Below are 14,686 nucleotides of genomic sequence, written 5' to 3'. Positions count from 1 at the left end.
TGATCTCTGGTTCCTCTGCCTTTTCTAAAACCAGCTTGAACATCAGGAAGTTCACGGTTCACGTATTGCTGAAGCCTGGCTTGGAGAATTTCGAGCTTTACTTTACTAGCATGTGCTGCTGCTGCTAAGTCGCTTCAGTCGTGTCCGACTCTGTGCGACCCCATAGACGGCAGCCCACCAGGCCCTGCCGTCCCTGGGATTCTCCAGGCAAGAACACTGGAGTGGGTTGCCATTTCCTCCTCCAATGCATGAAAGTGAAAAGTAAAAGTGAAGTCGCTCAATCGTGTCCGACTCTTAGCGACCCCATGGACTGCAGCCTACGAGGCTTCTCCATCCATGGGATTTTCCTGGCAAGAGTACCGGAGTGGGGTGCCATTGCCTTCTCCCACTAGCATGTGAGATGAGTGCAATTGTGCGGTAGTGTGAGCATTCTTTGGCATTGCCTTTCTTTGGGATTGTAATGAAAACTGACCTTTTCCAGTCCTGTGGCCACTGCTGAATTTTCCAAATTTGCTGGCATATTGAGTGCAGCACTTTCACAGCATCATCTTTCAGGATTTGAAATAGCTCCACTGGAATTCCATCACCTCCACTAGTTTTGTTCGTAGTGATGCTTTCTAATGAGTTCTTAGTTTGTATTTTTTCATAATAAAATGTTAGGGGGAAATGAGTTCATACACTTAGCTCCTAAATGTGGATCTCTCCCACAACTCATCCAGATACAAAACCTAGAAACCAAAGCAATGTAAAAAACCTCCCCTTTACCTTACTTCCCAAATTTATCACTAAGTCCTGTTCATTTACTTCCTATGCTTCTCTTGCATCTGTCCTCTTCATCTCCTGTCACACCTCCCTCTGTTCTAGCTACAAATGTATTTCCTCTGAACACTACGGTGGCTTTCTTTAAGTCTGATCATGGTAGCAAACAGAAAACACTCTGAACTAAGATTTTAATGATAATTAAAAAGCTTTACAGAGTTGTGGATGAGGAAACCAACGAGGAGTGTTGAGATGCCCAGACACTCCCAAACACTATTAAAGAGAGGGAAATGTTTTATTGCAGCCTGCAGAGAACTGGAGCCCAGTGGCTCATCCGAGTTGTAGTCTCAGAGAGCCAAGGCATCAGCCAGAATGTGCTAGGAGGGGAGGAATATTCCAGTTTCTCTCCTCTTTTCCTCCTATCTTCTGCCAGGTGATGCCTATTGATTAAACAAAACCTAAAGTGAAAACCCAATTCTGAGTGATGCTATCCTTAAGAGTGAGTACCCAGGGCATGGAGAAGGGCAGAGAATGGATAGGCAGAAAATGGGGAGATCTATCTATACTGATGATTTCCTTTTCTAAAAACATCCTTTATACTAGGGGCTGGCACTCTTTCTGTAAAGGATAAGGTTGTAAATATTTTAGGCTTTGCAGGCTATAGAGTCTATATTGCAATTACTCAAATTTGCAGCTTTAAGACAGAAGCAACCATAAATAATATGTAAGCAATGAGTGTGACAGTGTCCCAACATTTTATTTATGACACTGAAGTATAATTTTCCTATAATTTCACATGTCATGAAATATTATTCTTTTGATGTTTAAAAAACAATTTAAAATGTAAAAACTGCTGACAACTGTACAAAAAAAGGTGGCAGATTGGATGTGGCCAGGGGCTATGGATTGTGGATTCTTGCTCTATGCTGCAGTCAGTAATATTTATTAAACACCATTCATTTCACTCCATTTTACACTTTGACACATTCCTATTGCCCTTAGCACAATCCAAATCCTTAATGTGGCCTATGAGAACTGCATAGTCTGACCCCCATATATGTGTTTATCCCTGCTGTCAGCACTTGAGCAACAAGTCTCTCTTACTCATCATCATACTGTCTCCACAAGTTTAGAATATCTTTCTCTCTCCTATCTAGTTTATTCTTCAGATCTCAACACACTGTAGCAGTACTTGAAATAGCAGAGCAGGGAAGAGGGAGGAGAATTCTGGAAATACTGTGGAATAGGAATCACCAGAATCTCTCTCCCCACCTAGACAACAGTTACACTTGGAGAATCTGTTTGATGTAATTATTTTGGAACTCTGGAGTCAATTGAAATGTTGAAATTTTTAGGGGGATGGCTAGTATGGTAAATTGAAGCTAATTTCAATTTTAGCTCTTAGTACAGTAGCAGCAACCCATGCTTCACTCCCAGTCCAATTCCAGGCAGCCACACATAGGTTCCAGGAGCAGCTTGCACACAGCTTGTGGGAGCCAGGATGGGCAAAAAGCTCCTCATCCTACAAATGTTGGGTATCTGTGCTCTGATCATTGTTGCTTCTGATCATAGAGGTTCAGACTAAGAGGTGGGTAGCCTTTGTTGTACTTGCCTCCATTGTTGGAAGCCCTTCCCCCTCTGGTTGAAGTGACTCACTGGATTTAAAGGACTGGTATCCTTTCTTCTGGAGAAAGCAATGGTCACCCACTCCAGTCTTCTTGCCTGGAGAACCCTATGGGCAGAGGAGCCTGGCGGGCTACAGTCCACGGGGTCGCAAAGAGTCGGACACGACTGAGTGGCTAAACCAAACCATCCTTTCTTCCTCCTTTCATTTTTCTCTTTTTCCTATTTTAAGAGTCAGACAGTAAAGACTGGGATATTCAAAAGCAACAGTATACATAGGGAAAATTAGAACATGACCATACATGCCCAGGGAAACATGCAGGTTCAGAAAAGCACTGAGAAGACCTTACATTCTGCAAGAGATGGAAAACCTCATCCTGAAATTCAATGGGAATCTCAAAGTACTCTGAATAGACAAAAGAACCTTGAAAGAGAGGAACAAAGTTGGAAGAGTCACACTTTCTGATTTCAAACTTATTACAAAGCTTCCATCATAAAAACAGTTCAGTGTTGGCATAAAGGCAGATAAATAAAACAATGGAATAGATAGCCCAGAAATAAAGCATTACATACACAGTCAAATATTTTTGGGCTGCCAGGACCATTCAGTGGAAAAAGGACAGTCCTTTCAAAAAATGATACTAGGAAAATTGGATATCCACACTCAAAAGGATGCATTTAGACCCTTATCTAATATAAGAATGAAATAAAAATGGATCAAAGACCTAGATAAATGTAAGACTTAAAATATAGAAATGTTAGAAGAAAACACAGGGCAAATCTTCATGACATGGATATGCCAATGATTTCTTGGATGTGACAGCAAAAACATAGGTAAGGAAAGAAAAAAAAGGGAAAAATTGGAAATTTCATGAAAATAAAAAATTTTGTATATCAAGAGACAGTATCAACAGAATAAAAAGACAAATCACAGAATGAAAGAAAATATTTGCAAATCATATATATGACAAGAGATTAATATCCAAAATTTGCACAGAACTCCTAAAAATCAACAACAAAAATACAACTCAACTTTTAAAAAGGCAAAGGCCTTGAACAGACATTTCTCCAAAGAAAATATGTGGATGGCCAATAAGCATATGAAAAGATGCTCAACAATATTAATCATTCAGTTCAGTTCAGTCACTCAGTTGTGTCCAAATCTTTATGACCCCATGGACTTCAGCATGCCAGGCTTCCCTGTCCACTGCCAACCCCTGGAACTTGCTCAAACTCATGTCCATTGAGTCGGTGATGCCATCCAACCATCTGATCCTCTGTTGTCCCCTTCTGCTCCCACCTTCAATCTTTCTTGGCATCAGGGTCTTTCCCAATGAGTCAGTTCTTTGCATCAGGTGGGGAAAGTATTGGAATGTCAGCTTCAGCATCAGTCCTTCCAATGAATATTCAGAACTGATTTCCTTTAGGATGGACTGATTAGATCTCCTTGCACTCCAAAGGACCCTCAAGAGTCTTCTCCAACACCACCGTTCAAAAGCATCAATTCTTCGGCGGTCAGCTTTCATTATAGTCCAACTCTCATATCCATACATGACAACTGGAAAAACAGCTTTGAATAGACAAAACTTTGTTGGTAAAGTGATGTCTCTGCTTTTTAATATGCTGTCTAGGTTAGTCATAGCTTTTCTTCCAAGGAGCAAATGTCTTTTAATTTCATGGCTGCAGTTGCCATCTGCAGTGATTTTGGAGCCCCCCAAAAATAAAGTCTCTCACTGTTTTCATTGTTTCCCCATCTATTTGAAGTGGGGGGAATGAAGTGATGGGACTGGATGCCATGATCTTAGCTTTTTGAATGCTGAGTTTTAAGCGAACTTTTTCACTCTCCTCTTTCACCTTCATCAAGAGGCTCTTTAGTTCTTCTTCGCTTTCTGCCATAAGGGTAGTGTCATCTGCATATCTGAAGTTTATTGATATTTCTCCCTGCAGTCTTGATTCCAGCTTGTGCTTCATCCAGCTCAGCATTTCACATGATGTACTCTGCATATAAGTTAAATAAGCAGGGTGACAATATATAGCCTTGACATACTCCTTTCCCAATTTGGAACCAGTCTGTTGTTCCACGTCCGGTTCTAACTGTTGCTTCTTGACTTACATACAGATTTCTCAGGAGGCAGGTAAGGTGGTCTGGTATTCCCCTCTCTTGAAGAATTTTCTAGAGTTTGTTGTGATCCACCCAGTCAAAGGCTTTGGCATAGTCAATAAAGCAGAAGTAGATGTTTTTCTGGAATTCTCTTGCTTTTTTGATGATCCATTGGATGTTGGCAATTTGATCTCTGGTTCCTCTGCCTTTCTAAATCCAGCTTGAACATCTGGAAGTTCACAGTTCACATACTGTTGAAGTCTGGCTTGGAGAATTTTGAGCATTACTTTGCTAGCGTGTGGGATGAGTGCAATTGTGTGGCAGTTTGAGTATTCTTTGGCATTGCCTTTCTTTGGGATTGGAACGAAAATTGACCTTTTCCAGTCCTGTGGCCACTGCTGAGTTTTCCAAATTTGCTGGCATATTGAGTGCAGCACTTTCACAGCATCATCTTTTAGGACTTTAAATAGCTCAACTGAAATTCCATCACCTCCACTAGCTTTGTTCGTAGTGATGCTTCCGAAGGCCCACTTGACTTCCCATTCCAGGATGTCTGGCTCTAGGTCAGTGATCACACCATCATGATTATCTGGGTCATAAAGATCTTTTTTGTATAGTTCTTCTGTGTATTCTTGTCACCTCTTCTTAATATCTTCAGTTTCTGTTAAGGTCCATACCATTTCTGTCCTTTATTGTGCCCATCTTTGCATGAAAACTTCCCTTGGTATCTCTAATTTTCTTGAAGGGATCTCTAGTCTTTCCCATTCTATTGTTTTCCTCTATGTCTTTGCATTGTTCACTGAGGAAGGCTTTCTTGTCTCTCCTTGATAGTCTTTGGAAATTTGCATTCAAACAGTATGCCTTTCCTTTTCTCCTTGCCTTTACCTCTCTTCTTTTCTCAGCTACTTATAAAGCCTCCTCTATTAATCATTAGGGAAATTCAAATCAAAATTACAGTGAAATACCACCTCCCACCAATTAGGATGGTCTTGTAGCTCAGTTGGTAAAGAATCTGCCTGCAATGCAGGATACCCGGGTTCGATCCCTGGGTCAGGAAGATCCCCTGGAGAAGGAAATGGCAACCCACTCCAGTATTCTTGCCTGGAGAATCCCATGGACAGAGGAGCCTAGCAGGCTACAGTCCATGGGGTCGCTAGAGTCAGACACGACTTAGCAACTAAACCACCACCACTACCATCAAAAAAAACAAAGAAAAGAAAATAACAAGTGTTGGGGAGAACGTGGAGAAATTGGAACCCTTGTGCACTGTTGATGGGAATGTAAAATGGTGCAGCCGTTGTGGAAAAGAGTATGGTGGTTTGTCAAAAAGTTTAATAGTAGAACTATCATATGATCCAGTAGTTCTGGGTATATACCCAAAAGAATTGAAAGCAGAGTCTGGAAAAGATACTAGTACACCCATGTTTATAGAAACAATATTCATCACGATAGCTAAAATTTTGAAGCAACCCAAGTCCATCAAGAGATAGATGGATAGATAAATGTGGCATATACATACAATGGAATATTATTTAGCTTCAAAAAGAAAGGAAATTTTGATACATGCTACAACATTGATAGACCTTGAAGACAAGTAAAGTATGCCAGTCTTGAAATAATATTCCATTGTATGTAATGCCACATTTATCTGTCCATCAGGGACTGGAGGATGGGTGAATGGGGATTCATTGTTCGATGGCTACAGTATTTTAGTTTTATAAGATGAAGAGTTCTGGAGATGTATGGTGGTGATGGGTGCACAATATTGCAATGTATTTACAACTGCTGAATTGTACACTTAATATTGGTTCAGAGGGCAAATTTTATGATTTGTCTATTTTTCCACAATAAAAAAATTTTAATTAAAAAAAAAGCATCAGGAACTATTATATTAAAAACTTATAAAGAGGTAAAAACCCCAATGAAACAAACAAACAATACTGGATGGGAGAAGCATAAAATTCCAAAGATTAGGGAAATGACCATCAGGTAGCCATTTTGTAATTGTAGGTTAATAAACAACTTTGATGAGATATTAAAACACTCATTTTCAGTAATACGTATCCTATTGTATTGTAACTGTAGTATATTTGTATGTTATTCACTTGCTCCTTGGTTACCATGGGATTGTTGTTGTTGGTTGTTTAGTCGGTAAGTCCTATCTAACATCTTTGAGACCCCATGGACTGTAGCCCATCAGCCTCCTCTGTCCACGGGAATTCCCAGGCAAGAATACCTGAGTGGCTTGCCATTTCCTCCTCCAGGGGATCCTCCTCACCCAGGGATTAAACTGGATTTCTCCTGCATTGCAGGCAGATTCTTCACTGCTGAGCCACCGGGGAAGCCCATAGCTTAGCCTAGCCTACATTAAACATGCTCAAACACAGTGCACTGTCCTCACGCTGTGGTTGGCTGGGAACTGAGGCTCCCTAAGATGCCCAGCGTCATGAGAGAGTATCTTACCTCATATCACTAGGCTGGGAAAGATCAAAATCCAAAATTAAAAGTACAGTTTCTACTGAACACATATTGCTTTCAAACCATCATAAAGCTGAAAAATCCTAGCTGGACCATCATAAATGGTGACTGTCTGTATGTAGTTGCAAAAAGTCTAGAAGGGAATGTATCAATCTAGTGGGAACATGAGTTTTATTTCTTTATCTGCTTCCTAAAATATGCCTGTATTAATTAGGAAAAATCAGTATAAGTTTTGAAAAATCAACTAAGAAAAAACTGAAAACAGTCGAATATGTTAAACACTTTATAGGATAGATGAAGAGGGAAGAGAGAGTTCTCCTCAGTATAATCTAGTTCAAAGCTAAATTTATCAAATATCTAGTTTCGCCAAATCACTCAGTACAAGTGTGCAATATATTGGTACATAGATTTCAGCTTTTGGATTATTTTAATGGTAATTAGGACTTGCAAGACGTAGATCTTTTTCTTTCTTACTTTAAAATGAAATAAGTTGGGTTAATTTCTCTCCAGCTCGATTTAAAACAGTAACCCCAAACTCAGTACTTTAAAAACAAAGACAGTCCATTAAAATTCGTGCAGCACGCCAATGGTAAGAATACTGTGCTATTCTTTGTTAACAGTGATTACCTCCACTGAAGAAACAACTATGCCTGGAAGTAAAACTAAAATCGCAGCTAATGAGCACGATTATTAGGCCACAGAATAAAAAATATTAAATTGCTATCAGAATCACACAAAGAAAACAGGGCGTAGGACTGATGTTTATTGATTACCAAGAACAAAAACATTCAAAATGGTATACAAAACACCAACTAAAAATACAGGGTCAAAATCCAGAGACAGTGCAATGCCTTCTGAAACCTATTCGCGTTCTACCGTAGTCCCTTCCTCTGTCGTGGCGGGTCCCCGTTGCCACTTCCCCTAGCAGATGCAGGACAACGGCTCTCCCTCCAGTGGAAGCCCTCGCAGCAGCAAACTCAGGTCTCCCAGGTGATCACGGACTCTGGTCAGCCCAATGCTCCGGCTCCTCGTCCAGCCCTCCTCCGCCCCGCCCCTCTCGGCCCCGCCCGCCCCAGTCCCGCAGCGTTCGCCGGCGTTCTGTGGACTTCTCTCACCCTGCAGCCGAGTGTGACGAGCCGGGGCCGGGAGGGGTCTATTGCGCAAACCCAAGGCGCCGTGCGGTGGGTCGAACAGAGGTTCTGGTTGCGCGCCCGGGACTATGAAGCGCAGCATTCGGCGGGCTCCTTCCCGGAAGCGGAAGCTCGAGGGGCGGGCCAAGGGCGGCCGAGAGTCGGCGGCGGTTAATTCCTTTTATCTTGCGGCTTTGCTTCATTCCGCTTGGACTTTTCTGAAGCTGCGAGAGATGGTCAGGTCTGGATCTCGACCGGGCCAGGTGAGGTCTGCGGACCTGAGGCGTCCACTGTGGGGGTGGAGAGGGACGGAGGTAGTCCTCGGGCCTGGAGACGTGGAAAGCCCCCTTTGAAAAAAATAAAAACAGTGCTGCCGCGTTAAAAAATGCTGCGACAGGAGACGAGGCGGAGGGTGGGTGTGCGTACCTAATCTTAACGCCCTAACACAGTTGTTCTGCCTGTAGATGTAGATTCTGTTTTAATCGTTGTGGTCCAACTGAGCGCTGGCTTTGGTGTGGTCCCCGGGTTCGAGTCCAGCCTCAGCCGCTGGATGCGTGACTTAATATCTCGGAGCCTCACGACGTTGTTGCATCAACTCCAGGTTCCCAGCTTTTCCAACAAGTGCTGCTATTAGCTGGTTTTCCGTCACAGTTGCTGGTATTTTACTACTAGTTTTTTTTTTTTTTTAAAGTCTCCCAAGGAGTGTCCCTGCATTTAGCCTCATCCTTCTCAAATGCACACCCCTCATCAATTCTCTGCTAAAAATCCAACTCTGGAACATTTTTTTTTCCCCCCAACATAAACATCCCAGTTCTTTGACCTGTCAGCACAGCCATTTTTCGACGTGGCCAGTGCGTTCCCTACCAGCCCCCACCTCCATCCCAGGAATATCCAACGCTCTTCAGCTATTTGTTCCACAGTGCCCTGAGTGCCCGCGTTCTTTCAGGCTTCTGTGCCTTTGCCTTTTGTTCTGCCGAGAATGATGTCCTCTCCCCCTGAAATCTCCACTTTTCATCTCCTGTCCCTTCAGCTCAAGTACCGCTTCTAGAAGCCTTGTCGGGCCCTGTCAACATTTACATTGTTTGGGTGCCCTCAGCTCCCGTTTTGTGCCTTTACTAAAATCCAGGCTAGAGACATTGCTCATCTTCCTATGCTACTAAGCAGTTTATCTCTGTCTTTTCAGGTAATCAGTCAGTCAACCAATAGCAATCAATCAAGCCTTATGCAGACCCTCTACTTAGAGTGGTGATCTTACGCCTCCTTAAGTGTAACCATACCACCCTTCTTTCCCCTTTCATTTTTGCTCTTCCTTTATTTATCAACTCACTTTTAATGCTGTCTCCCCTATTAATGTGAATCTTATACTTTTCCCCAAGGCTTGGCTCAAGACTTTCTTCATGAATGCTTCCAGACCAGTCCCACCCTTATAGTTCTTTCTTTTGTGTTGAATGAACTCAGACTTGGTGCAGTCAGCAAGGGGGAAAACATGGTTTTTGTAGTCATGGTCACCTACCAATTCAGATTCCAGTTCTGCCACTACTGTCATAGTGATAGTAAGCAAAGTACTTTTTACTTCTCTGAGATTTCTTTTTCTTTTCTACAAAGTAGGTGTAATATCCTGCCTTAAAGAATTGAGGAGATTAAATGAGAGAACCTGGTAAAACATCTATTTCACACTTGGCATAAATTGTGCAACACAACGTAGTCCCCTTAAAAACAGTTTATTACTGTCAATAATCACAGCTAACATTTGGGTAGCACTTATGTGACAGGTATTTTTCTATGTGCTTTTACATATGCTGCTGCTGCTGCTAAGTCGCTTCAGTTGTGTCCGACTCTGTGGGACCCCATAGACGGCAGCCCACCAGGCTCCTCCCTCCCTGGGATTCTCCAGACAAGAATACTGGAGTGGGTTGCTATTTCCTTCTCCAGTGCATGAAAGTGAAGTTACTCAGTCATGTCCGACTCTTTGTGACCTAATGGACTGCAGCCTACCAAGCTCCTGTTTCCATGGGATTTTCCAGGCAAGAGTACTGGAGTGGGTTGCCATTTATTCTCATTTAATCTTCACAGTAGGCTTAGGAAGTAGATAATAATCCTCATTTTATAGATGAGGAAGTTGAGGGATGCAGAGTTCAGATAACTTCTCTAGTTATACAGCTGGTTAGCAGTGGAGACAGGCTTTAGACCTGTCTAAAGCCTGACATAGTTGGTGCTGGAGTCCATTTAAACATCTGTTCTTAGGTGTATGACTCTGAACAAGCCACCTTTCTGAAATGTAGGTTCCTACCTCACAGAAATAATAACTAACAGGGTGTTGATTAAGTGGAAATGAAAGTCTTTGAAGACTAAATTATTCCACAAATATAATTTTATCTTGCACTTGTTGGTAGGAGATACAGCTCCTAAGAGGTACTTATGTTTTTCTCAAATAAGTAAAAGTTTCTTGCTAATACTTAGTGAAAGTAAATGTGGGATAAAACAAACATTCTCTTATGTATTGCCATTTGGGGCACTTGTTTTGAAAAGTGGTTTTGCAGTTTGTATCTAGGGGCACTAAAGGCATTAAACAATGAATAACTTATCAAATAATTAAGCTTTCAGTCCTGAATATGAAAAGGTATTTCCAGTATATGAAACGATTTATTTCAGATTTGTATTTTAACTGAAAAATATGAAGCACTCCAAGGGCACATTACTTCCATTTATGAAAATAGTATACAACTGTTAAAATTTTTTGAACTTTTTTAATATGGAAAAAGATTTGAAAGTAAAAACACAACACTCAAAATTGCAACTGTCTGGTCATGATGACTAAATAATCCATATGAAGCCTCAGTAGCAAAGAGTACAGCTAGTGCCTAGATCTTGGTTTCTATTAATAAATACTGTTGTCCACGGGAAGGAATCACTACTTTTTGGGGAAATGGTCAACTCTAGGGTTGGGGCCTGGATATATCAAAGTAAAAAGCTGCACAGCTTCTCACAACACTGAAAAGTCAACTTATGGAATGAGGAAAAATATTTAAAACTACATATCTGATAAAAGGTTCATAATCATAATATACAAGGAACTCCTACATTTCAGTAGCATTCATAGGCAAGGTACTTGAATAGGCATTTCTCCAAAGAAGACATATAGATGGTCAGCAAGTATATGGAAAGATGCTCAATATCACTGATCAGGGGAATGCAAATCGAAGCCACAGCGAGGTATCACCTCACACCTGTTGGGATGGCTATCATAAAAACAAAACCAACCCAGAAGATAACAAGTGTTGATGAGGATATGGAGAAATTTGAACCCTTGTACACCATTCATGGGAATGTCAGGGTGCAACTATTACGAAAAATCATGAAATTTCCTCCAAAATTAAAAGAATTGTTATGTGATCCAGCATTCTCACTTTGGTTGTTTATCCAGGAGAGTTAAACATAGAATCTTAAGAGATATTTTCACTCACATGTTCATTATAACATTCACAATAGCTAAGATGTGATAACAACCTAAATGTCCATTTATGGATTAGTGGATACACAATGGAATATTATTCAGCCTTTAAAAAGGAAGGAAATCATGCTATATGCAACATAAATGTATCTTGAGGATACTTTGCTAAGTGAAATAAGCCAGTTCAGTTCAGTTCAGTCATTCAGTCGTGTCCAGCTCTTTGTGACCCCATGAACTGCAGCACACCAGGCCTCCCTGTCCATCACCAATTGCCGAAGTCTACCCAAACCCATGTCCACTGAGTCGGTGATGCCGTCTAACTATCTCATCCTCTGTCATCCCTTCTCCTCAATCTTTCCCAGCATCAGGGTCTTTTCAAATGAGTCAGCTCTTTGCATCAGGTGGCCAACATATTGGAGTTTCAGCTTCAGCATCAGTCCGTCCAATGAACACCCAGGACTGATCATTAGGATGGACTGGTTGGATCTCCTTGCAGTCCAAGGGACTCTCAAGAGTCTTCTCCAACACCACACTTCAAAAGCATCAATTCTTCAGCTCTCAGCTTTCTTTATAGTCCAACTCTCACATCCATACAAGACTACTGGAAAAACCATAGTCCGACTAGACGGACCTTTGTTGGCAAAGTAATGTCTCTGCTTTTTAAAATGCTGTCTAGGTTGGTCATAACTTTCCTTTCAAGGAGTAAGTGTCTTTTAATTTCATGGCTTCAGTCACCATCTGCAGTGATTTGGGAGCCAAGAAAAATAAAGTCAGCCACTGTTTCCCCATCTATTTGCCATGAAGTGATGGGACCAGATATCATGATCTTAGTTTTCTGAATGTTGAGCTTTAAGCCAACTTTTTCACTCTCTTTAACTTTCATCAAGAGGCTCTTTAGTTCTTTACTTTCTGCCATAAGGGTGGTGTCATCTGCATCATTCTGTTTATATGAGGTATCTAAAATAGCTAGACTCATAGAAACAGTAAGTAGGGTGGTTGTTGCCAGGGGCTGGAGGGAGAGAAATGGAGAGATGCTATTCAGTGGGCATAAAGTTTTAGTTATGTACAATGAATAAGCTCTGTTAGATTTATGAGATATATCTAAGAGATCTGCTGTAAACATGTGGAATTGAAGTGAAAGTGAAGTCACTCAGTCATGTCTGACTGTTCAACCCCATGGTATGTAACCTGCCAGACTCCTCCATCCTTGGAATTTTCCAGGCAAGAATACTAGAGTGGGTTGCCATTTCCTTCTCCAGGCAATCTTAATCCAGGGATGGAACCTGGGTCTCCCACACTGAGGGCAGACTCTTTACCGTCTGAGCCACCAGGGAATCCCATAAACATCATACTACAGTTAACAATTGATGTACACTTAAAATTTGTTGAGGGTAGATTTCATGTTACCACAATGGGGAGGAAAAAAAAGCCGGGGGGTTGGGGGGTGGGGTGGGACCTGGAGATCTTTATTGTAAGGAATGGCTCAAAAATAATGGTGATGTGTTGAAATGATACAGGGACTGGTTTGAAAAGACTCCTATTGGCAGAATCTGGGACAGTTTGAGCATTAATATAAATAATGATAATCATCAGAACCCATTAAATAAACTAGGAATCAATGAGTCCATACTAGCGAACAAAGAAGTACTTCAATGAATTACTTCACTAAGGTTGAATGCCAGCTAATAAATCTAGAATGAATGATGTAAGTTAGAAAAATCACTATTTGACAAATGATTAAGGCAGGAATCCTCAATGAATGCTACTCGATGAAAGTTTGATGAATAGGATGTCTGCATAATCTTCAAGTATCTCCCCACAAAATGCTTAATATTTACAAAGGAAAAAATAGTAACCTGGTGAAAAATCTGGCAGGCACCACCTTAAATAATCAAACTTTACATCCCTAGTAATGGGACAAACTAATATATGCCTGCTCATACGGTATTGAGATAAATACAACATCCCTTTTGTGATATTCCTGCCAAAAAAGCACAACCTGAATCTAATCAAGGGGAAGCAGACAAGTCTAAATGCTTACCAGAGGGACATTCTACCAAAGTAACTGCTCATATTCTTTGAATATGTCAAGGCTGTAAAAGACAATGAATGACACCTCTAGGAACTGTTCCCGAGTAAAGGAGACAAAAGAGAAATGACAGCTTAAAATGCTTCGTATGATCCTGGATTTATGGGATAAGGGCCATAATTTTTTTTTTTTTAATATAAAGGACAGTATTTTGATAATTGGCAAAATGTGAATAAGATCTGTAGATTAGATTATAGTATGGTTTCACTGTTAATTTCCTGATTTTGATAATTTGGTTTTATGAGAGAGTGACCTTGTCCTTAGGAAATATTTAGGAGTAAATAAATATAAAGGAGTATCATGTCTGTAACATAATCTGAAATGGTTCAGACAAAAAGTAATACTATACATTTTTGAAAGGGAGAAGATGGCAGATGTAGTAAAATGTCAGCAGTTGTGGAATCTTGGTAGCATTATACTGTTCTTTGTACTATTATTTCAAAATAAAGAATACAAAATAAATTTGAAGGGAATCTTCCAGTGTCACACTGTTGCAGGGTGCTTTATTCTGGTTAATTTTCTTTACCTGATTTTGTAATATGACCTAATGTGTGTGTGTATGTGTTTCGGTGAAATGCTGAATATAATCTTTCAATTAAGCCATCATGCCATATATTTATCTCAACAGTATACTTTTTAAATTCTGAAAGATAATTATTGTGGGAGTTGTTTTTAGACTTAGCATGATGGATTGGTTTTTTATTATGGTCCTGGACAGGACACCAACATAGATAGTGTGAAAGGAAAGCCCCGTAGGGTCTAGTAGAGTTGTGTTACATGGCATCTTATTTCCGCCAGTGTTGGTTCTCGCTGCTGCTTTTTGACTCCCTCATATTCTAAGTTATCTTAAGGAGAAGTGAAACTTTATAATTCCAGACAGTTTAATAGTAATTGCTCAAAGGTATCTTGAGATGAAATATGTAAACATGTCAAGAAAAATCCTAAGTGTAACTGCCAACAGTGACTACACCTAAAGGGTAAAATGAGGGAGTGAGTAGGAAATTTAACCATGTCTTTCAAAAATTATATTTTGAATAGACATTATATTTGAATAA

At 40.6% G+C, this 14,686-nt stretch overlaps 1 protein-coding gene across 2 annotated transcripts in view; it reads left to right on the top strand.

The window, feature by feature from the left end:
• Positions 1-8,019: 8,019 nt before the first annotated feature.
• The window catches only part of CCDC14 (coiled-coil domain containing 14), a 38,850-nt gene continuing 32,183 nt past the window's right edge, over positions 8,020-14,686 (top strand). For both annotated transcript variants that reach the window (XM_061408716.1, XM_061408645.1), the window contains exon 1: positions 8,020-8,354. In XM_061408716.1, coding sequence (XP_061264700.1) covers positions 8,181-8,354 — 174 coding nt within the window. In that variant the 5' untranslated portion in view covers positions 8,020-8,180. The remainder of the gene's footprint in view (positions 8,355-14,686) is intronic.

This window comes from Bos javanicus, chromosome 1, assembly GCF_032452875.1.
Source record: "Bos javanicus breed banteng chromosome 1, ARS-OSU_banteng_1.0, whole genome shotgun sequence".
NCBI classification, from domain to species: Eukaryota; Metazoa; Chordata; class Mammalia; order Artiodactyla; family Bovidae; genus Bos; species Bos javanicus.
This window is presented reverse-complemented; position numbering and strand designations above follow the sequence as displayed.